Source organism: Geotrypetes seraphini, chromosome 1, assembly GCF_902459505.1.
Source record: "Geotrypetes seraphini chromosome 1, aGeoSer1.1, whole genome shotgun sequence".
Taxonomy (NCBI): Eukaryota; Metazoa; Chordata; class Amphibia; order Gymnophiona; family Dermophiidae; genus Geotrypetes; species Geotrypetes seraphini.
The window spans coordinates 81,165,159-81,189,097 of record NC_047084.1 but is presented as its reverse complement, the minus strand read 5'-3'; the positions used below and the strand labels follow the sequence as shown (position 1 = coordinate 81,189,097).

At 40.7% G+C, this 23,939-nt stretch overlaps 1 protein-coding gene across 16 annotated transcripts in view; it reads right to left on the bottom strand.

Moving 5' to 3' along the window:
• Positions 1-2,437: 2,437 nt before the first annotated feature.
• TCF4 (transcription factor 4) overlaps positions 2,438-23,939 on the bottom strand; it is a 901,809-nt gene continuing 880,307 nt past the window's right edge. For all 16 annotated transcript variants that reach the window (XM_033934037.1, XM_033933979.1, XM_033934084.1 and 13 more), the window contains 3 exons: positions 11,671-11,900; positions 6,548-6,688; positions 2,438-4,877 (listed from right to left, as the gene is read on the bottom strand). In XM_033934037.1, coding sequence (XP_033789928.1) covers positions 6,552-6,688; positions 11,671-11,900 — 367 coding nt within the window. In that variant the 3' untranslated portion in view covers positions 2,438-4,877; positions 6,548-6,551. The remainder of the gene's footprint in view (positions 4,878-6,547; positions 6,689-11,670; positions 11,901-23,939) is intronic.

The window sequence follows — 23,939 nt, the reverse complement described above, 5'->3', positions numbered from 1 at the left end:
CCAAAATCTCAGTGCCATATATAGAATCTGGGGGTAAGCAATTTAGAGGGGATTTCATCAAGCAGCATTATGGCCTTAATGTACCTTAACATGCAAGAAAAGAATTGGCATGTGCTGAAAGCCCATAGCTATAGAATGGATTTTTAGCATATAAGCCAAGATTCCATAAATGGCTATTCAGAATGGTCATTGGTAAAAGGAAGCAGAGGAGACCATTGATATACCGTCTATCAAAATATATCTAGACGTTTTACAATCAATAAAAGATTTTTAAAACATTAAAAAAAAAAGAAAATCCACCACAAGATCAGTAGATGTGGAGGAGGGAAGATAACATTTAAGAATGACATGATTGGGGAGGAGGGAACAAGAGGTGGTAAAAAAATATAAAGGAGGGAGGGGGATGGATAGAACATTAGAAGTTAATTCACCTCTAAGGAGGTGGTTTGAGTAAATGACCTGAGTTGGATCGTAGTTCAGGGAAAGAAATGGACTCTTGGATTAGATATCATAGGCAACCTTGAATAGAAAAGTTTAATGTTTTGATTTGAAAAGTGTGAGGGAGGATTCTTGCTTTATATACAGGGGAAGTGTGTTCCAGAGTGAAGGGGCTATAACTAAGCCGATGGACAGTCTAGTGGTATCGTAAAAAATTTACCAAGAATGAGATGGGAATGAACATCAAGCAATTGAAAGAAGCTGTGGAAAACAGTGAAGCATGGAGAGGGTTGGCCTACAGAGTACCGAACGGTCGGGCACGACTGAATGGATAGTAGTAGTAGTCTATAAATGATGCATACATTTAGGCGCTTAGATCGGCTCACCTAACCAATCTAGGCATCTAATTTAATTTTCTTAATTGGCTTAATCAGCACTGATAATTGAAAGCGCCATTAAAAAAAAGTGAAGTGGTAGGCACTTAACTGAGTAGGTACCTACCACGTCAAGGAAGGCGTCAACACTGACGTGCCTACTAGCAAGTAGGTGTGGTTAGGGACAGATTTTTGGGTAGAGTTTGACTTGGCACTGGTAGACACCTTAACTTAGATACACTTGATTTTGGCCAAGAAAACCCTTGCCTAAATGGCAGTGTGCCTAAGGATTCAATGCCTATAATAATAATAATAATAATAATTTTATTTTTTATATACCGCCATACCCAGCGAGTTCGAGGCGGTTTACATCAATTCAAAAGGATCTACGTTATCTAGCAGATTTACAAACAAATAAAATAAAACAGATCAGTAACAAGTAAAAACTGAAATTGACCGAGGATGGGGGAGGTTGTTGAAGACGTGGAAGAGAGGAGCTGAAAAAGGGGGGGTGAATGCTGGGGGGGGGGAGGAAAATGTGAGCGGGTAGGGCCGTTAGAGGTCTTGTTTGCTGAAAAGGTAAGTTTTGAGAGATTTTCTGAAGTCGAAGTAAGAGGGGGCTTCGAGGATCATTTGGGCCAGCCATGTGTTGAGCTTGGCTGCTTGGTAGGCCTAAGACCACTCGGGCGCCACGAAGCTCGACGCTATAAACAGCACCTAGTCAATGATTGACAATCACACTCAATGGCACCTAGGAATTAGGTGCTGTTTACAGAATCTGGGCCAGAATGACTTCTAGCATTTCTTTAATGCACGTTAAGGCCATAATGCTTCTTCATGAATTATCCCCTCAGGGCACTGTTTATAGGATAACACCTAGAACATATGCATGTAACGGCCAATTATTAGACTAAATCATGCACATATGCATTACTATTCTATAAACTAGACACACCATTGGCACTTAGGGCTCCTTTAACGAAAGTGCGCCAGGGGCTTAATGCGTGGAATAACACACGCTAAGTTGCCGTGCGGGCTAGCCACTACCGCCTCCTTTTGAGCAGGCTGTAGATTTTCAGCTAGCGCGCACTATAGCGCGCGCCGATCCGGTGCGTGCGATAAAACTGCTAGCGCACCTTCGTAAAAGGAGCCCTTAAATTTATGAGCCAGCTTATAGAATGGCCTTGTACGTGCGCACATTTTTAAACCAGCCTTTTAGCTACATTTCCCTTACTCCTTTTTAAGAAAATTCAAATAATTAAATGCTGTAGTTGAATACAGTTTATTTGTAACAGCTATTAAGAGCACAGTATTATACCAGAAGATTGTATAAATCAATTACTATTTCCAGTTGTCTAAAAAAAAAAAAAAAAAAAAAGTGATTATTTATGTATACTGTACAGTATTTACTTCTAGTGTACTAAAATCTGATTGAAACAGGTTCCCGTTTTCTAGCATTGTGGAATTTTTAATGGTAAAACATATTCATAGGAAGAAATATTTATCCTGCTGAGAAACTAGCCTCAATGGCTTTAACTTGCTTGCTTTTGACATAATACATCTTCCAGGAATGTCTGCCCACCTAAAAAGAATGTTATAATTAGAGAGATTACCCCAGGTAACTCCAAGGAATAACGTCTGGATTTCTTTCTTTTTTTTTTTTTTTCTTTCTGCTCTAATCCACCTCCACATTATAGAAATTTATAAACAAATCCAAGAATTTCATTTCACCTCTACTGAACATATTTACATTTTTTTTTAAGCACACATACATACGGTTAATCAAAATGTTTATGGGTAAGTAAAAGGTGACCACATGGTAGCTATCATATTTGTTCTATTATGTGTTCAGAAACAAACATAAAATTAATCTTTCATGTATCTTACTATGTCAACTAAATGAAACTTCTTTTCCAACCACACCAATTTTGTTTAAAAACAAAGAAAAAATAAAATAAAATAAAAAATAACCCCAAAACAGGTACAATGTATTAAAACACATAATAACAGGAGTCTACATGTAAAAATATAACTTTTACATACACAATTTCAAAATAATGATACGTTTGCCATTTGTTGCATAAAATTTACAAATGTAATTTTCATCACTAATGCATATAACTGACGAAACAGAAGAACAGATGGAACATTTAGACCATTTTGATGGATTTATGGCATAAACCAGTGCTGATAGGTGGAAATCCTACTAAAATTGGTGGGGGGAGGGGGGGAGGCGGGAATGTGGAGGAAGAGGGCACATGTGGAAATTTTTTCACACACATGCAAGTTTGTGTGGCAGAAGAAATGAAAAATAATAATAATAATCACAGATCAAAGTATACCAACAAACACTTCTGCTTTGAGTCACGTGCACTGTATGCCAGTCTGTCGTTACAGGTTTTCTTACGGAAGAGTTAAAAGTGCCCCGGTTTGAAAGCTTGCTTTCCGTGCTGTGCTGTAGCTTGTCCTTTTTACAACTACAAAATAATGTTGACATCTAGACTGCATTCATACTGGCCAGAGAAATACTGTACTAACCCAACTCCTCAAGAAAGTGCAACTTAATGCTGTAGGATCCGTAAGGCTTGGTGTAATGTTGTATTATGATTGGACATTAGCATATTTCAAACTACAGAGGAGGCAGACGTGGTGCATGCATATCAAAGACTTTGCTTTTTTTTTTTTTTCTTTTTTTCCCCATGACACATCTATCACACTACTTGCAGATTTCTCTCACAAGATGTTTCTCAAGTATTCCTGACCGTGTACTCGCCAAATGCCTCATTGCCGCATACTGTTTCTGCTACACATGTGGTTAACACTTGTTGAAATCACAGCCACTTTGATTATGTCAGGTTGCTCTGATGATTCAAACATTGGAAGGCACAGTGGTAACATTGTAGCATCCTAACCTTGTACCTCTGAAAATCCCAGAACAGGGTTATAAGAGCAGTATTACCATCGAGACAAACTCAAAACGCCAAGTCTCTGTAACGCTGCTGGAAAATATGTACATGACGGAACTTGAAAAAAGACCTGCGTTCCCAAAAGACCAGAGGGAAAGAACTCTCTGCTTGTTTGTGAATGAGAAGCAAAGCCAGGTTCAGCGTTTTGTCCTGTTCCACTTCTCTCCAGAGACAAAGCTGGCGCAGCAGCTTAGAACAATAACAAAACAAGGGTGTGGGATAGGAGGAAAAAAAAAAGGGAAATAATTGTTTTGATTATCTACAGTAAAATCTTTTCCCTTTTTCTTATAAAAGGAAAAAAAAAAAAGAATCAATTGTTTTTACTTTATTTTTCTTCCTGCTATAGGAGCAAAAAAAAAAAAAAATGACCGAGAGTTTACCATATTCACTATGCTTAAAAAACAATTTATATATATATATCTAGATCTATTTTATTTTTATACATGTATACACGTAGATACATAGATCTAGACATATATTTGTCATAGGTCTATAAGATCCATCTGTTCCTCCTACACTAAGGAATGGCTAATGTCATCACTTGAGTCTCCCTCAGGACGTTTGCTGGTTTTGTAAGTATCCTGGGCAGCAAAGCTTCCCTTCCGATATCCAGTAAGTATAAACATTAGCTGACTAAAACACCAACAAAAACGGTCATTATTTTTTTTTTCTTCAGAAGTACACTTTTTTTTTCATTATTGCAAGTTTACAATTTTAAATTAAATATTTTTTTTTTCAGACTTACAAATTAATTATATTTTTTTTTTCTTTCCAAAAGAAGTTTAGGCACAAATGCATTTGTTCCACAGTGTGGAGAAGATTGCCGTTCAGTCTCTGGGCTGTATGTGACAGCTTGTAACATACTGCTTTACACATTCTGAATGATATGTTAAGAGTTGTCCCTCGAGTTACACTTTTTTTTTTTGTGTTTAAATGTTGGGAATGCTGAAATCTCTTGCGTCTGTGATTTTCAACTACTCAGACTTGTCTTATATTACAAAACAGGGCGCAGGGAAAAAAGTGTTTATGTGGGTTTAAGATAATACAGCTATTAAAGAAGTGGTCTCTTGTTGAAATGGAGAAATGTAGCAACTTGGACCTGTAAAACAAAAAGAAATATCATTTCATGATTATGAAATATATTCAACATTGTTATGTCTCTTGTACATAGATCAATAGATGTCTTGAAGGCTTAACCCTCACTACATTACATCCTCAACTGGTTTCCCAAAGGATTGCTAGGGAAAATAATAAAAACTTAAAGCAACAGGTAACAGGTGTTAGATGAGGATTGTTCACCCTCTCCAAGGTGAAGAGAATGAGAGGGCATTCGCTAAAGTTAGAAGGGAAAAGATTCCGTACAAATGTAAGGAACTTTTTCACCCAGAGAGTGGTAGAAATCTGGAATGCTCTTCCGGAGGCTGTTATAGTGGAAAGCACCTTCCAGGGATTCAAGAAAGGGTTAGATAACTTCCTGCTGAACCAGAACGTACGCAGGTAAGGCTATACTCAAATAGGGAACTGGTCTTTGACTTAAGGGCAGCTGAATGAGCGGACTGCTGGACACGATGGACCACTGGTCTGACCCAGCAGTGGCAATTCTTATGAATGTGGTGGAGGCAGCATTCACAACTCCAGGCTGGAAGAAGGTTTGGCTAAACTTAATATTTAGTAGTATCATCATTACAGCTGGTCTCCAGAGAAAGACACAAACTATGGACCTTGCACAAAGGTTGTCTCTGTCACGACTTGGCTAGAAGAAAGGGGTTGAAAGGATTAAAATGGAGAAAAAAATACAAGGTAGTTGTGAACGTAGGCTCATGGCATCATTAGCAGTGGTTTTAGACTATCGCAGCGTTTTCTCGGCATCACGTTGGCATTTTGCACATTGCACAAGGTGGCAGGCACCTCTGCGCGCTTTTCTGCAAGTAAACTCAGTTTGGTTTGATTGATTTTTTTAAATCATTTGGCGCCATCTACAGGGCTACTTTTACACCCCTGAGGAAGGCCCCTGTGGCCAAAACACAGACCGTGTTGGGGTCCAATATATGTTCTATTACAAAGGACTTTGGAGTCCAGTATATGTTCTATTGCAAATGACTTTTACATGCCTGCCACGTTTTGTTTTATTTATATGTATACCTGTGCAAATTTTAACTGAAATTATATTTTTTAAATAAACATATTTGTTCACACAGTGGTCTGACCAGTGTCCCTTCCCCACTTCCTTTTTTTTGGCTCATAGCACCATATCACAGTAGAGTTCAATTCCAAATGAAAAAAGCAGAAAGAAACTGCGGGGGGGGGGGGGGGGGGGAAAGGCTAGATATTCTAATTAAAACCATATAAAATCTCACAGAGTGCAAATATCACAAACAATTTCTGTATACAATGCTAGCAAAAAAAATATAAAACGTATAGATTATCCCCTCCCCCTTTGGAACTTGAGAAAAAGGAGCATTAGAACAGCTTATCTTTCAGCACCCTGAATTCTCACTCCTTTTAAGACCATTAAAAATATCCTTTCCTTTTTTTTCATATTTATGAAGTGTAAGTGCTACCCTACAAATCCTACCAACAGAATCTGCAGTGTTAGAAAAATATAGGTTTACCCAAAACAGGCCACTATTGTAACTTTCCCTTGACTGTAATAAAAATAAGACATGAATGAAGGTGTACCAGGCAGGCATACAATGAGGGAAGATAATGCCTGATGTAAAAGAAAGTAAAGCCCAAACGCTGCATCTCAGAAACATGAGATGAACTTGCCATTTTACATCTGCCCCATGTGATTTGATGCATCTCCCATCCCAGGATGGGGTCCCGCCAAGGAAAGCGCAGAGGGCTCTGAAGATATCTTTTCTTCTTCTCTTCTTTTCAGACAGGCTGCTTTAGGATTCAGATTTCTTTCTATAATACAGCAGAGAAAATGAAATTCAAAGTCTGCAACTGTAGGTACATTTTTTTTTGTCATATGTAATAATACACTAATAGATTCTGGTGAAATAAAGCAGTTAACAAGGTGATATCTATTGCCGAAGCCGCAAACTCTCCTCTGCCTAAGGTTATCACTGGGGAACTTCTTCCGGATGTACACGATGGGGTTATTGCAGCTCTTTTTACATTTGGGGGGAGGAGAGGGTAGCCCACAGGACGTTCTGAAAATTATTTGGGCACTGCTTTTCATGTGGTTCTATCTGCCTGATTAGCTATCTGGACACCAGCACTGAATAAATGGATAAGTACTGGCTCCATCCAGACTCCGCCCCTTGACCACCCTGGTGCCACCCAGATAGTGAAGGCAATCAGGGCCAGATTCTATAAATGGCATTTAACTCGGTAGTTGCCTATCAAAGTGACACCTACTGCATGTCAATCAAATTTAGGCGTCATTTGTAGAATCATGCCTAGTGGCGCCTAAATCGACTTAAGACGTCACAATGTTATATTAAGCCAGAGTTTCCTAGGCTTAAAACAGTGTTTCGCAAACTGTGTGCCATGGCAATTCCGGGTGTGCTGCAAGATGCCAGCGAGGGGGAGAGGTGCTGGCTGACTGCCTACAGGACATGCTTCTCATGGTGAGAGGCACGTCCTGTAGGCAGTCAGCCGGTGCCCACGCCTCTTCTCCTTGCTGGTGCCTCTCCTCCGTGCCTCTCCTGCTCCAGCACCCCCCCACTGGTGGCTAAGGGGCCCATCTGGAGGGCCTTTGCACATGCACAGATGTCAACGTGATGATGTCACAAGTGTGCGTGATATCATCACGTTGACGTTCACACGTTTCCAGGTACCCTCCAGCCGCGGCCTGGAGTTTACTGTGCCGCCGAGTAAAAAGGTTTGCAGGACACTGGCTTAATATACCAGTGTCTAACTCAATCCACATTCAAATTCCGCCCCTAACCACGTCTACTTTCCATATAGGTACCTTGGTGTAGATGCCTACCGAGTTAGGCGCCTACCAGCTAATTCATTTTTAAATTGTTTTTAATCATTTTTTTTAATGTCGCTTTCAATTATGAGTGCCAGTTAAGCTGATTAAAAATAATGAAGTTAGGCACCTCTATTAGTTAGCACCCCGACCTAGGTGAAATTCAATGGAACGACCAGGTTATAAGTTTCTGAATATCATCAGATAGCTGGGAACAGGTGATTTAACCAAATCATTTTGAACATCAAACCCTATGGCCATCTTTTACTAAGGTGCGCTAACCGATTAGCGCACGCTAATTGATTTAGCGCGCACTAAACACTAATGCATGCATGTTAGTCTGTGGGCGCGTTAGCACTTAGCGCGCGCTAATTCGATTGGCACAGCTTAGTAAAAGAGGGGGTACTTTGTGTCTATAGGGACATTGCTTTGTACATAAATCAGACATAGATTTGAAGAATCTCTTTGTGCGCCATATAGTATGAACATATTAGTACAGTGTTCTTCAACCACCGGTCCATGGACCAGTGCCGGTCCACAGAAATTTCCTGCCGGTCCACAGGGCCAGCACGTGCATCAGACCCAAAACAGTGTTCTTCAACCGCCGGTCCACGGTGCGATCGATGCGGCGTTATCTTCGAGCCAGCTCCCTCTTCCTCACTGATTCAGTGCACAAAGCCAGGGGCAGTGGCTCCTATGGGCATCCTGCGCCTGAACCGGAAGCCTTCTCTCTGACATTGCAAGGGACGTGCAAGGTGCAATTAGTACTATTATGGGGATGGGGTCTGGGGTGGAGATTGAGTAGATAGGCGGGGTCTAGCCCACGACTTAGCCCAGTGTTCTTCAACCGCCAGCCCATGGACCGATGCCGGTCCATGGAATAATTATTTTATTCCATGGACCATAGGTGGTCCATAGGTGTAAAAAGGTTGAAAAACACTATTAGTATGTTTATTAAAAATGAGGATGGAGGAACTGAGCAGTCTGGTCGGGAAGAATCATAGGACTACATATTCATTGTTTGTCTTATTTATACAGGACATTCTGCATTTTATTTTTTAGCTCCTTCCCTTTGAAATGCATTCCTATTTGCAAAACGTTGTTTTACCAAATTTAAGAGTGGGCCTTTGAGAAGGCTGGAGTGTGTGATGTGGGTGGTCCTGCAGAAACTAATATTAATTTTATTTTCTAATTTCTTCTTTATGCTCTGTTTATTTTATTTTATTTAATAATTTATATTCCGCCTATCCTACAATTCTATGCGGATTACAAATTTATTCAGGTACTCAAGCATTTTTCCCTAACTGTCTCGGTAGGCTCCCACTCTATCTAACGTACTTACTTTTAGCACCCGATGATGAATTCAACTCTTAAGGTTGAAACTAAAATGGAGGTAAATAATTGGGGGGGGAAGGGCTCATTTTCAAAAAAGATAGATGTCCAAAAGACGACATAAACTGGCCATTTTTGAAACTGACTTTTTAGATGTCTTTGTCTCAGCTGTGTCTAAATCTTAAGGGAGCGTGTTAGAGGCATGATTTGGGTGGGCTTAGGACTTGGATGTCCTGCAGGGATAATCAAACATTTAACAAAACCCTGTGAGAACATATTACCCATCTTCGTGGAGAGAACATCTTTAAACTCACCAGACTTTTCCATTCTATAGGAAAAAAAGACCATCAGATTTTCCACCCAAAATTCAAATTGGTGACTAATGGACTTTCCTGCCTCATTCACCTCAAGCCCCAACCAATCAGGTTTGAGGAACTATTATATAAAGACAAATTGCAGATCTCACAGCATACCCTGAAGAAAGGCACAGCATGATTGCTGAAACATCGGTTCTACCTGACAAAATATGGCAAGACCAAGAAAACCTGCAACAAGCATGATGCCAGCTGCGGAAACCGCGAAAGAACATATAACCCAGCTTCATGGGAAGAACATCTTTAAACTCACCAGAGACTTTTCCATTCTATGGGAAAAAAAGACCAACTGATTTTCCCACCAAAATTCAAAATGGTGACCAACAGACTTTCCTACTTCATTTACCTCAAGCCCCAACCAATCGGATTTGAGGACCTACTATTTAAAGATAAACTGCAGACCTCACAGCATACCCTGAACAAAACCACAGCATGATGTTGAAATGTTGGTTCTACCTGACAACATGTAGTGAGACCCAAAAACCTGCAACAAGGAGGATGCCAGCTGCAGAAACCCTACAAGAACTTTCAACAAAACATCCAGGGCATCCTTTAGAAGTTTGGGGCTTGACCTGTTTTAAAAATGAATAAGGGTCAAAAAGGTACCCAAACTGATGAGAAGACTACAGGAGGGATTAAGGCATGACCCTCCCCCCTTATTACCCCAGTTGTCACTGACTCCCCTCCCACTACCCAAAGATGTGACAGAAACAGTACATTCCAGCCTGAATAACTGCCTCAACCAATCCACTTGGCAAGGAAATGGCAGTAGGAGTCCCTCCAGCAGAGACAGCTAAATCATAGGCAGATGCCTCCTGCTGCACCATGCTTCCCGATGCTGTTGCACTTCCAGACCATGGGGCCTGGCAGATGAATCTCAGGGCTTAAGGATGGCCTTTCCAAGCTAAGCTCTTCGATATCCATAAGGCTGCCTAGAGTTCCAGTCGATGTACCCAGCTATCCAAGGCCACAATCTTCTAAACCTCAGGAGGGGAGTGGAAGCCCGAACTCTTCCCCATCGTAGTTAGTGTTGTTGGAGAGAGCAGCATTTTAGAACCTGAACAGGACCTGTTAGATACTGTCTTCTCAATTTTCTAAATGCAATGCAGATTTTTCTACACAATTTGAAACATAGGCTCAAACCCAGAACTTGCGTGCTTCCATATGAGTTTCTTGAGTTATCTGTGGACTGATATCAGGGAAGTCAACTCTTATAGTCACTTTTGTGTTGGAGCCTGACCGTAACATGGTGTTGAAATAATACTTCAATATGTTGATGGAAGGATAATAAATAAATATTTTTGAGAGGATAATATCAGTTCAATACACAAAGGAGATGGTATACTGTTAACCAACACCAGTCAATCCACTCAAATAAATTAGTCTTCAGACCCTCAGAAATGCCACCATCCACTCCATTATAGTTTCAATAGTGGTTGGATTTACACATTAGATCCTCACCGGGTCACTTATAATCTATTGTGAAGATAGAACTTTACTCTGACTATTTTGCCAACAATCTTCTTATAAAGTTAATACTTAGCTGAGGTGGTGCATTCAAAGGGATCTATCACCAACATGTTTCACCCTATACTGGGTTTCATCAGGGCTCTGATCCCTCTAAGTTTGAATTGGTTACCCACAACGCGACCACTCATGAATTTCTGAGGGTCTGAAGACTAATTTATTTGAGTGGATTGACTGGTGTTGGTTAACAGTATACAGTTAACAGTATCTCCTTTGTGTATTGAAATAATACTTCAGGCATATGAATCAGATGTTTTGGGTTTTTTTTTTATTTTTTTTTTTAGCTCAGTTATAAGAATTTTTCCTGACTTGTTATGAGTGACCCAAAGTTAGAAGAAGAAGCTTTTGGGCCTTGAGACCAAGGGTTTTAGTTCTACTTGGGACATTTATTTTGAAATTTCCTTCACTTTGTTTTGTAATTTTTGAGTCTACTTCATATTTGTTTCTGGAGCCTCTCTAATGGTTAACCAAAGGACCTTAACCAACTGTTCTAAACCATTGTGCAACTCTTTATAAAGGCTATATTATTCTTGTATAATCTTGACTCTCCAATTGTGGGCTAAACTGTGTATAATATTTCCTTTTCATCTTTAAAATATTAGATTTTATTTCATACTACTGTTCATGCATTTCTCTGAATGTTTGTAATAAAAGTTTCATAAATAAAAGATTTTAAAAAATTGTAAAGTAAGCTAAAGTAATAATAACAACAAACAAAACTGTTAGCAACTGACCTCGGACTTGCTGTTCCAAGCTGAGGATAACGGCCACAGCCTGGTGAAGTATGAGAAGCTTAGTCTGGGGCTTGTCACTCTTCAAATGGAGCTGTACCATCCGTCCCAATTCCTTGAAAGCTTCATTAATATCACGCACACGTAGACGCTCGCGAGCATTGTTGGCCATTCGTCGCTCCTTCTCTCGTTCTGCCTTCTGCTCTGGTGTAAGATCTTCATCATCGTTATTGCTGGGAAACCAAAACACGAAACACTGTCAAATGATTTGGAATAGAAGAAAGTGAATCATTTCAGTGAAAATTTTCATTGTCGCCCATAATCAGAAACTCTCCAAAGGTATCAGTCAACCAGATGATTTTGTTTTACAATACAGAAAAAAATTACAAAAGAGAATTTTATATAATCAAGAAGATATTACAATACAGAAAAGGGAATGCAGAAAATGGAAGATGATTCATTGTTTTCTGCAAGTGATGACTTGGGTACACGGTACCATGAAAGACATTGTTGTCTATTCGTTGAGGGCCCCTAGGCACACAAGTACACTGGGCAAAATTACAGTTCCCCTTGCCTTTTTTACCCATGTTGCTTATTTGTATTATTTTCCATCAATGGCGGAGGGGGGGCCTTTGGGGGGAGCGCATTGCTGATTGGAGGGGGGGGCACGTTGCCGATTGGGGGGGCCATCACCATTTGGAAAAAACAATGTTGATGCCCTTCTTCATCGGATCCCCCCTGACCATTTCAGGCCCTAGGCACCTGCCTACTGGGCCTATTGGTTAATCCGGTTGTGGGAGCATGCACTTTAGAGACAGGCATACAAATAAGCAGAGTCTGGGCAGGACTCACATATGCAGCTTATAGAATACTATGGGCCCACTTTACAAACTGCTGGCGGCAGCCGGGGTATCTACCATGGTTAGAGGTGAATCTGGAAATTCAATGCCAGGCTATATCCAGTGACCAGCACTGAATTTCCATGTTTTGGGGGGGAGGGGCTGCTAGAAACATAACCAGGTAATCCGATATTCGTCGGCTGGCTGGCTAATTTATAGTGGCCAAAGATAGACCTGCCATTTATCTGGCGTCTGGCTGCTAAATGTAGCCGGTCAGCCAGTGAATATTGATATTAAGGGCTCCTTTTACGATGGTGCGCTAGGGCCTTAAAGCACGGAATAGCGCGCGCTAAATTGCCGCCTACGCTAGCCGCTACTGCCTCCTTTTGAGCAGGCAGCAGATTTTGGCTAAATCTGGTGCGTGCGATAAAACCGCTAGCGCACCTTCGTAAAAGGAGCCCTAACTGACACAGCTGGTTTCCAGGCATGTCACACTGAATATTAGCCCTTAGTCAGCTAAGTGCTATATAACCGGCCAGGAGCTGTTCCTGGTCGATTAAATAGTGCTGAAAATTGTGTGGTATATGCATATATCCATCATTTAGCCCAGTTATGATAGTATTCTACAGTATTTTTATAAAGTAGGTACCTACACATAAACTCACTGATATAGAATTACCCCTTATTGCCACATGCAGATATCCAGGTTTATTTAAAATTTTCTATCCCGCCTTTGGGAAAACCTTTAAGACGGCTTACAGTCTAAGGTATATTTAAAATACACAATATACAAATAATAAATCAACACTTAATACAAGCAATACAACAACACAATATAAACAACACAATCCAAGTAAAAAAGAAAATTTGACATAAATAATATTCTTTCCTTTGTTTTTCAAGATCCCCCCACCCCCCCAGCAATACCCATCATACCTGAGAATAGGCATCGGAAAAAAAGATAAGCCTTTAGATTTTCTTTAAACTTGTCAACTGAGGTTACATTTTTTAATGACAGTGGCAATAAATTCCAATATTTAGGACCTTTTACCAAGAAGATTGCACCTCTGATGTGTTCATAGAAACATAGAAGATGACGGCAGAAAAGGGCTACAGCCCATCAAGTCTGCCCACTCTGCTTACCCACCCCCTGTCTATGCCCTAATGACCCAATTTCCTTATCTTGACCCTCGTAGGGATCCCACATGGGTATCCCATTTATTCTTAAAGTCTGGCACGCTGTCTGCCTCGATCACCTGCACTGGAAGCTTGTTCCAATGATCAAACACTCTCTCTGTGAAGAAATACTTTCTGGTGTCGCCATGAAATTTTCCGCCCCTGAGTTTTTCGTGTATTATTTCTTTATATGATGGAATTATGAGTAGTTGCTTATTTAGAGATCTCAAGTTTCTACCTGCTATTTATGTATGGTGTCAGCAAACATGTTAAATATAATGGCTCATCTGCTCTCAGAAGAATTTTGTACACTATTCCAGTGTTTTTCAACCGCTGTTCCGCGGCACACTAGTGTGCCGCGAGATGTTGCCTGGTGTGCCGCAGGGCCGCCGGGCCCGGAGCTGACAGGGGGCCCGAGGCAGGGGCGCCAGTAGCTCGCCAAGGCAAAGTGAGTCGATCACCCAGGACTCACTTTGTCTTGGCGATCTAATCTATCGAGCCGATAAGTCTTCTTCTGCAGTCGGAGAGGAAGTTCGGGCCAGCCAATCGCTGCCTGGCTGGGCGGAACTTCCTCTCCGATTGCAGAACAGACGTCAGGGAGAGCATGCGTTGGCGTCGGCTTTGGGGCCTGTTATCCATTGGTGGGTCCTGTTCCCCGATGGCAGCGGCAGTGGCAGTGGCTTGGGGAACGGCAGGGAGAAAGAAAGAAAGGGGGCAGGCAGGGAAACAGAAGGAAAGAAGAGAAACAGAAAAAAAGAAAGAAAGGTCAGGGAGAGAGGAAGAAAAAGTTGGGGGAGGGAATGAGGTGTGGAGGAGAGAAAGCATACAGGCTGATAGAAGGGAAGAAAGATTGGATGCACAGTCAGAAGAAGAAAGTGCAACCAGAAATCACCAGACAAGGTAGGAAAAATGATTTTATTTTAAATTTAGCAAAGTGGAGGCAGTATTACCACAGTTTTCAAAGGAATTTGCCCAAATAACTTAATAGTTAACTGGGTAAATTCCCAGAGATGAAAACTTCCCTTCACTTACTATGCACAGTTCTGAATTTATATCTGCTGTCTATATTTTACAATATGGTCACCTTTTACTAAACCGCAATAGTGGTTTTTAGCGCAGGGAGCCTATGAGCGTCAAGAGCAGCGCTGGACATTCAGCGCAGCTCCCTGCGCTAAAAACTGCTATTGTGGTTTAATAAAAAGGATGGAGGGTATATTTGTCTATTTTTGTATGCTATAAAAACCAAATACAGAGAGAGACTGAGAGCTGTTGACGAAGAGCTACGTGTGTGTCTTTCTTCGATTTCAGCCAGAATATCAGCTTTGTGTTCAGCCAAACAGGCCCAGGTTTCGCACTGAATAAAGTATTTTATAATTTTTATTTCGTAATAAAGTAATTATAAAATACTTTCTTTGTGTTTATTTGATTCCTATTCAAGAGAATTACTTTATATATAGTCAATATAGGCACAGAGTTAAATTTTTTAACATTTTCTAATGGTGGTGTGCCTCGTGATTTTTTTCATGAAACAAGTGTGCCTTTGCCCAAAAAAGGTTGAAAAACACTGCACTATTCGATATTTCACCAGAAGCCAATCAGCATTTTCCATATATGAAGATATATGATCAAATTTACGGAGATTATATATCACTCCAATTGCTATGTTCTGTATGATCTGCAATCTTTGAATGTCCTACTGACATAATCCTGCATAAAGGGAATTATAATAATCGATTTGCTGATAAGAAGTGAATGCACAAGGATGTTCAAAGCCTCTGGAAATACAGTAATAGAGATCGAATCGATCTTATCAGGCGTAACTTGAAAAAATAATTTTTCAGTACCCTCCAGATTTGTAACTTGAATAATAATTTAGTATCCAAGATTATCCCCAATACAAGTGAGCCGGTTGATAGTGTATCTAGATTTTCAGAAAGCTTTTGATAAAGTTCCTCATGAGAGGCTCCTGAAAAAATTAGAGTCATGGGATAGGTGGCAAAGTTCAGTTGTGGATAAGGAATTGGTTATTGGGTAGAAAACTCAGGGTAGGGTTAAATGGTAATTTTTTCACAATGGAGGAGAGTAAACAGTAGAGTACCGCGGGGGTCTGTACTGGGACCGGTGTTATTTAACTTATTTATAAATGAGCTGGAAATTTGAACAATGAGTGAAGTGATTAAATTTGCAGATGACACTAAACTGTTCACAGTTGTTAAAATGCATTCAGATTGTAAAAAATTGCAGGCAGACCTTAGGAAATTGGAAAACTGGGTGTCCAAGTGGCAGATGAAATTTAATGTGGACAAATGCAAAGTGAGGCACATTGGGAAGAATAACCTGAATCACAGTTACCGGATGCTAGGGTCTACCTTGGGGGTTAGCGCCCAAGAAAAGGATCTGGGTTTCATTGTAGACAATACGATGAAACCTTCCACCCAATGTGCAGTGGCAGCCAAAAAAGCAAACAGGATGCTGGGAATTATTTTAAAAAAAGGGATGGTTAGCAAGACTAAGAATGCTATAATGCCCCTGTATCGCTCCATGGTGCAACCTCATTTGGAGTATTGCATTCAATTCTGGTCTCCTTATCTCAAGAAAGATATAGTGGCACTAGAAAAGGTTCAAAGAAGAGCGACCAAGATGGTAAAGGGATTGTAACTCCTCTCGTATGAATAACTATATGAGAAAAACCTATCCGGAGAAGATCACAGTATATTATTAGTTTTTTTCACAGTTGCGTTGATTGAACATAAGAACATAAGAATTGCCGCTGTTGGGTCAGACCAGTGGTCCATCGTGCCCAGCAGTCCGTTCACGCAGCGGCCATTAGGTCAAAGACCGGTGCCCTAACTGAGACTAGCCCTACCATCGTGCGTTCCGGTTCAGCAGGAACTTGTCTAACTTTGTCTTGAATCCGTGGAGGGTGTTTTCCCCTATAACAGCCTCCGGAAGAGCGTTTCAGTTTTCTACCACTCTCTGGGTGAAGAAGAACTTCCTTACATTCGTACGGAATCTATCCCCTTTTAACTTTAGAGAGTGCCCTCTCGTTCTCCCTACCTTGGAGAGGGTGAACAACCTGTCTTTATCTACTAATTCCCTTCATTATCTTGAATGTTTCGATCATGTCCTCTTTCAATCTCCTCTTCTCAAGGGTGAAGAGGCCCAGTTTTTCTAATATCTCGCTGTATGGCAACTCCTCCATCCCCTTAACCATTTTAGCCGCTCTTTTCTGGACCCTTTCGAGTAGTACTTCTTCATGTACGGCGATCAGTGCTGGATGCAGTATTCCAGGTGAGGATGTACCATGACCCGGTATAGCGGCATGATAACCTTCTCCGATCTGTTCGTGATCCCCTTCTTAATCATTCCTAGCATTCTGTTTGCCCTTTTCACCACCACCGCGCATTGCGCGGATGGCTTCATTGACTTATCGACCAGTACTCCCAAGTCTCCTTCCTGGGGGGTCTCTCCATGTACTGCACCAGACATCCTGTATTCGTGTATAAGATTTTTGTTTTCGACATGCATCATCTTACACTTATCCACGTTAAACCTCATTTGCCATGTCGCGGTCCATTTCTCGAGCTTGTTTATGTCTAGTTGCAGGTCTTCACAATCCTCCATGCACATATAGTATAAGGTCCAAGGATGGGTTATTATGGAGCTTACAACTCGGGGAACAGGATTTTCCTGTATATAAGTTGTGAATACTGAGGACCTTTACTCGCATGAATAATTTTGATTGTTTCATAACATAAAGTCAGAAGTTCACGATCCATGGGGAGTTTATTTTTGAAAGAATTTTTTTATTGTTTCACATATCCTCCACTCAGGCATTTCCATAAGAAAGAGAGCTTAACTATGTCTCTGTCTATTAGCTCTTCTCCTGAAGAAATGCACGGCAGGAGATTCATTGGTATAGCAAGAGTAAGTGGTATCTGGGGCAGTAGCGTCTCTCCTCTGCCCTCTTCTCCACCCTTCTGCTCCTTCCCGCCCCCCCTTCTCCCCGCTGTGTGCCTGCCCCCTTCCCTTCTGTACCTCTTTAATTTTTCCAGCATGAGCAGCATCATGAACCTACTGCCCGCATCGTGTCGGCTCTCCCTCTGACATCACTTCCTAGGTGCGGGACCCGGAAGTGACATCAGAGAGCGCCGACACTGACATGGGCAGCAAGTTTGTGATACTGCTTGGGCCAGGAAAATTAAAGAGGTACAATAGAAAGGGTGCACTTTTCTAAATTGCTTACATTATTGCAAATTTCATGTGTACATTAATTCTAAGTATCCGTACTTTTGTGGACTTTTCCAGATGAGCAGTACGCACATACTTTCACTTTGAGAATTACCCCATGAAAGATATCAATTCCTACTGACACCTGGTTTTGGAGGGGTGCACAATTTACCTGAGTTAAAACATGCACCTACATTTGAATTTTCAAAAATATACATGTAACATGCAAATCCAACAATCAGGAATGTTTCCTCACATAGCGGTCCAGTTAAATGCAAAAAGTGTGTGCGCATAACTTTGTCCACAAATACAGTGGGCATTTTATAACAGCACCGGTGGATTTGGAACTCAGATTTTGCTACATGACTTTTCTAAACCTAAATTCAAGGTAGGTCCCTGCCCATAAAATTCATCTAAATTCCACCTAAGGCAATGAGGAGGAAGTGATTTACTAAAGGATGCAAGAATCATCAGTGAGAGAAGCAAGATTTAAAGGTTGACTTCCCTAGTTTTTAGCTTTCTGCTCAAGCCACTAAGTTAATCCTCCAATCTATGTAAACAGTCTGATAATTATCCCCTTAATAACTATCCTAAGGCACCTATGCTCAGATTAAGGGAGCAACATCTTCCACTGGTATGAACTGAGAAACGGCAATCCAGGGAGCATTTAACCTAAAGATCCACAGATTGCTTGAACTCGTGGAGGATAATTTTATACAGGTAGCAGGCATCTGTTTTTAGTCTATTTTATGAGGACACATATAATTGCATATGTATTTTAATAAAATCTTATGGGTAATCCAACAGAAACTGCAGCTCAGTTGAGGCCATGGACCTTTACACCAGCTCAAGAATTGGTACAAATGCATGAGCGTACAATTTAAGTAACCACACATATTTATAAAGCGGCTGTCTGCATTCCACCCATACTCCACCCCAGAACAAGCCTATGTGCACGTCACTATTTTGTTACTGGGGTAATTTTATACAAGAAAAGACCTTTAATTTTATAAAATGACCTCTTAAAGAGCTAGTTCTCTATTTATGTATTACATTACATTACATTAGGGATTTCTATTCCGCCATTACCTTGCAGTTCAAGGCGGATTACAAAAGAATTATCCAAGATGTATTACAACAAGAACTTACAAAAAAAAAATAAAAATTGGTCATTTTCAAAAAGAATGAGAAATGGGTAAGGTTATTTGTTTGGGGTAGTTGGCTTTAGTGAGAGGTGGAGTTTGAGACTTGTGGTATTATTTCTTTTTTCAGAGTTTTCTTGAAGAGTATGGTCTTTATTTCTTTTCTAAAAGTCTTGTAGTCGAGGGATGCCGTCAGTAGATTGGCGATTTGGTTGTCTAGTTTGGCTGCTTGAGTGGCCAGGAGGCCATCATATAGTTTTTTCCGTTTGACCTCCTTAATTGGGGGGTATGAGAATGGGGTGTGAGTTTTTCTATGTGTGATTGCGGTGTTGTGGATGAGGCGGTTATTCAGGTAGTTTGGACTGTCTCCGTATAAAGTCTTAAATAGTAGGCAGTAGAATTTAAATTGTATTCTTGCTGGGATCGGAAGCCAGTGCGATTGGAGATATGCTTCTGTAATGTGATCATGTTTCTTTAATGAGTAGATGAGTCTTAGTGCTGTGTTTTGGATAGTTTGTAGTTGTTTTGTTATGGTTGTAGGGCATGGGAGGTAGAGGATATTACAGTGGTCAAGTAGGCCTAGTATTAAGGACTGAACTATGAGCTGGAATGTATGTGCATCTAACTCTCTATTCACTCTTATTTTGTTGGCAAACAGACACACAAGCAGGTGAGTGGAAGATGCCATTTCTTGGACAGAACTGCCGAGATCAGAATTCATCTTGCTCAGTTAATTATGTCCAATTAGGTATTCGGATATGGCAGAACAGAACAGAAAAAGTTATTTCTATAGCGCGTAACCGATAAGTTCGATGTGGTTTACAAAATTTAATAAATAATACAAACTAAAGAAGAATTGATTAATTTGGTATTGAATATTGGCTGTACCCAGATAACTTCTGGGTGCCATCAAACATTTGGATATATAGTCCAAGCACCTGGAAAGGTGCTGGCATCGAATATCCAGGCATACCTCAGCCACAATCAGTCAAAAACACTGACCACCACAGGCTGAATATCAGATGGAAGAATTGCCATACTGGTTCACACTAAGGGTCAGATTCTCTAAAGCAGTGTCTTGCAAACTTTTCGAGCCGGGGCACACTAAACCTAGTGCCCCCGGCTCGAGACATCCGGAAGTGCGCGGCACACCTGAAATCTCAGGAGGCACACTGGTGTGCCGTGCCACACAGTTTGCGATACACCGCTCTAAAGGTTGTCTAAAGTTAGGTGCCTCACTTAATTGGCAAAAAAAAAAATCACTTAATAAGCTCATTAATTGCTACATAAATAAATAATTGGATGATAGGTGCGAATCTGATTCTATACAAGACAGGTGCCTATTGCATGGCACTTAGCAGCACTTAATGCCTACATGGGTATTTCTATGGGCGGAGCGTGACTTAGGCGCCGCTAAGCGTGATTCTCTAAAAACTTAAGCGCCTGAAATGTAGGCCTTTAAAACCCTCATCAGTAGTGATTCCAGGCACCTAAATTACTCATCAATAGTGATTTCAGGCACCTAAGTTTTTACATAGGCACTGCTAGCAGTAATTCTATAGATGGCGCCAAAATATGACTGACACGTAGACGGCACCGTCTTTATAGATGCTGACCGAGTTAGGCGTCGTTTATAGACTCAGCCCCTAAAGGTCCATCTAGCCCACTATTCTGCTACCAGAAGTGGTCAAGTCAGGTGACAAGTACCTAGCAGAATCCCAAGGAGTAACAAGAATCCATGCTACCGACCTCCAGAGATAAACAGTGGCTTTCTCAGGGTCATAAGAACATAAGAACTGCCATACCGAGACAGACCGAAAGTCCATCAAGCCCAGCATCCTGTCTCCAACAGTGCCAAACCTGGTCCCAAGAACCTAGCCAGATCCCAAGTAGTAAAACTGATTTTATACTGCTTATCCTAGGAATAAGCAGTGGATTTTCCCAAGCTATCTCAATGATGGCTTATGGTACTTCTCTTTTAGGAAATTATCCAAGACTTCTTAAAATCCTGCTAAGCAGATTTCACCACATTCTCCAGCAACGCATTCCAGAGTTCAAACACACCTTGTGTGAAGAAATATTTTATCCACTTTTTAAATTTTTAATCTACGACTTAGTAGCTTCATCCCTCGTCCTAGATAGATTCATTAAAATCATAATAAGTGACGTATAAGTGCTTAAATGTAGGTTTCATATAGAAACACAGAAAAAAGAAGGCAGATAAAAGACTATATGGTCTATCCAGTCTGCCCATCCATACCAGCACTATCCGTTCTCCCTTAGAGATTCTATTTTTTTATTTATTGGGATTTTTTAACTGCCTTTTTCATGAAGAGATTTACCCAAAGTGGTTTACAATACACTGAATAGCAATCAGATACTCAAGTATTTTCCCTGCCTTAATAACAGTTTATGGACATTACCTCCAGGAACTTATCCAAACCGTTTTTTAACCCAGCTCTGCTAACTGGTTTTCCCCATCTCCAGCAAAGAGTTCCAGAGTTTAACCATTTTCTCCTATCTATTTTAAAAGTGTTACTAGATAATTTCGTGTCATATTCCCTAGTCTAAGTACTTCTGAAAGAATAAGCTATCAATCCATGTTTATTTGTTCTACTCCACTCAGGATTTTGTAGACTTCTATCGCATCTCAGCTTCTCTCCTACAAGCGAAGAGCCCTAACATGAGAACAGCCATAACCACAAATAATCAAGTACAGTACTCATTCCTATATAAACCCTTCCCTATACCCATTCCACCCCACCCCCACCATAATATGGAATTATCACACGATAGTGGCTAGGTGGTAACAGCAGCAAATCAATAAATGAGGAAATAATACTAATCCAATAACACCCCCAGAATCCCAGTCTCACAGAATACATACTCAGTATGGCTTCCTGACCATCAATCCACAAAACCTAACATCCACTAAACATATATTAAAAAAACACACCTAGTTCCTTGACATGGTCACTCTGCCCATGATCTATAAATTATTACAAGGACCTATACCAACTCTAACCCACCAGCCCTACCTACACTACCAAACTTTATAATTCAGAGAAAAACAGAAAAGGGAAGAAAAAGAATGTCTTTCCTCTTATGAGAACATAAGGATATAAGAACTGTCATACTGGGACAAACCCAAGGTCCATCAAACTCAGTGTCCTGTTTCTAACAGTGGCCAACCCAGGTCCCAAGTACTAAAATATTGCTCCGCTGCTGCAATCACCTCCGAATCACTCAAAAATTGTCACCCTTTCAAAATCTTTTTAAGGTTTGGAAACAGAAAATAGTCGGATGGAGCAAGATCCGGTGAGTAGGGTGAATGGCCTATGCAGTGAAACTCCAACTGCGTTAAAACATCCATCGTTTTGCCAGCCTCGTGAGCAGGTGCATTGCCTTGCAAAAAGAGAATTCATTTCCGCAGCTTCCCTCTCCTTTTTTATTTCAATGTTTCCTTTAATCCACACAGCAAGTTACAGTAGTGTTCTGCATTAACTGTTTGGCCCCTTGGAAGATAGTCAGTCATTACAACACCTTCCTGATCCCAAAATACTATGGCCATGGTCTTCCCTGCTGACTTTTGGGTCTTGAATTTCCTTGGCCTTGGAGAACCATTGCATGCATGGACTGTCTCAGGATCATAGTGATGTAACCATGTTCCATCCCCTTAATCATGTGGGTTGTCCTTCTTTGTACCTTTTCTAATTCCACTATATCTTTTTTGAGATGTGGCAACCAGAATTATATACAATACTCAAGATGAATTTGTACTATGGAATAATACAGAGGCATTATACTACTCTTTGTTTTATTCTCTATTCTTTTCTTTATAATTGCTAACATTTGACTTGATTTTTTGGCTACCGCCACACAACAAGCAGAAGATTTCAGCTTATTTTCCATAATGAAACCAAGATCTTTGGTGGTAATTCCTAATGTGGAACCTAGCATCTGGGTTATTTTCCCCAGTGTGCATCATTTTTGCATACATGCAATTTGATGACAACTTCAGTAATTGGAGAACATTTTAAGAAGGAAGATAAAGACAGATTTGGATAGGCTGGAGTGCGGCTTTTTGATGGCAACTTCAGTAGTTGGAGAACAAGGCCAGTGCCGGGCAGACTAATGCAGGCAAGGGTAAATCAAGATCAAGCATGCATATGTAATATCATACCATACCTTATGCTATGAGTTTATCTTGTTCGGCAGACTGGATGGACCATACAGGCCTTTATCTGCCATCTTCTACTATGCTCAGCTGGTAAGTCCCTCCTATCTGTGTCCTTCTCTTCAACTGCCAACCCCAGGCTCCGTCCCTTCTGCCTTGCTGCGCCATATGCTTGGAACAAGCTGCTCGAATCCGTATGGCGGGCTCTGACTCTGGCAGTGTTCAAGACCCAGTTAAAAGCTCACTTCTTTGAGAGTGCTTTCAACTCCTAACTTCTCTCACCTCACCCATCCCCAACCCTATATGTCATATCTGTCTGTCCAAGTTAGATTGTAAGCTCTTCCTAGCAGGGACCATCTATTAAAATGTACAGCGCTGTGTATGCCTTTCAGTGCTATATAAGTGATAAGTAGTAGTATGCTACTATTTTACCTAAAGTCATCATGCCTTCATGCTTGAATGAGAAAACTGTCTACATTCTCATTCAGATACTCAAGAAAGCATCCTTCATACTTTAAATTGTAAACAAGGACTCGCCTAATACTTGAAAAGAACTGCATCACTGAGGACACTGCCTCAACTATTAATTTCGTTTCACACAAATAGGCTTGTTATGCCGGTTGCATAAAGAACTCTAGCAAACTGATTGGCCTCTACCATAATCTTCTCATCTCCAAAGTCAAATCTTATCAGATTCAAGCTATTGTA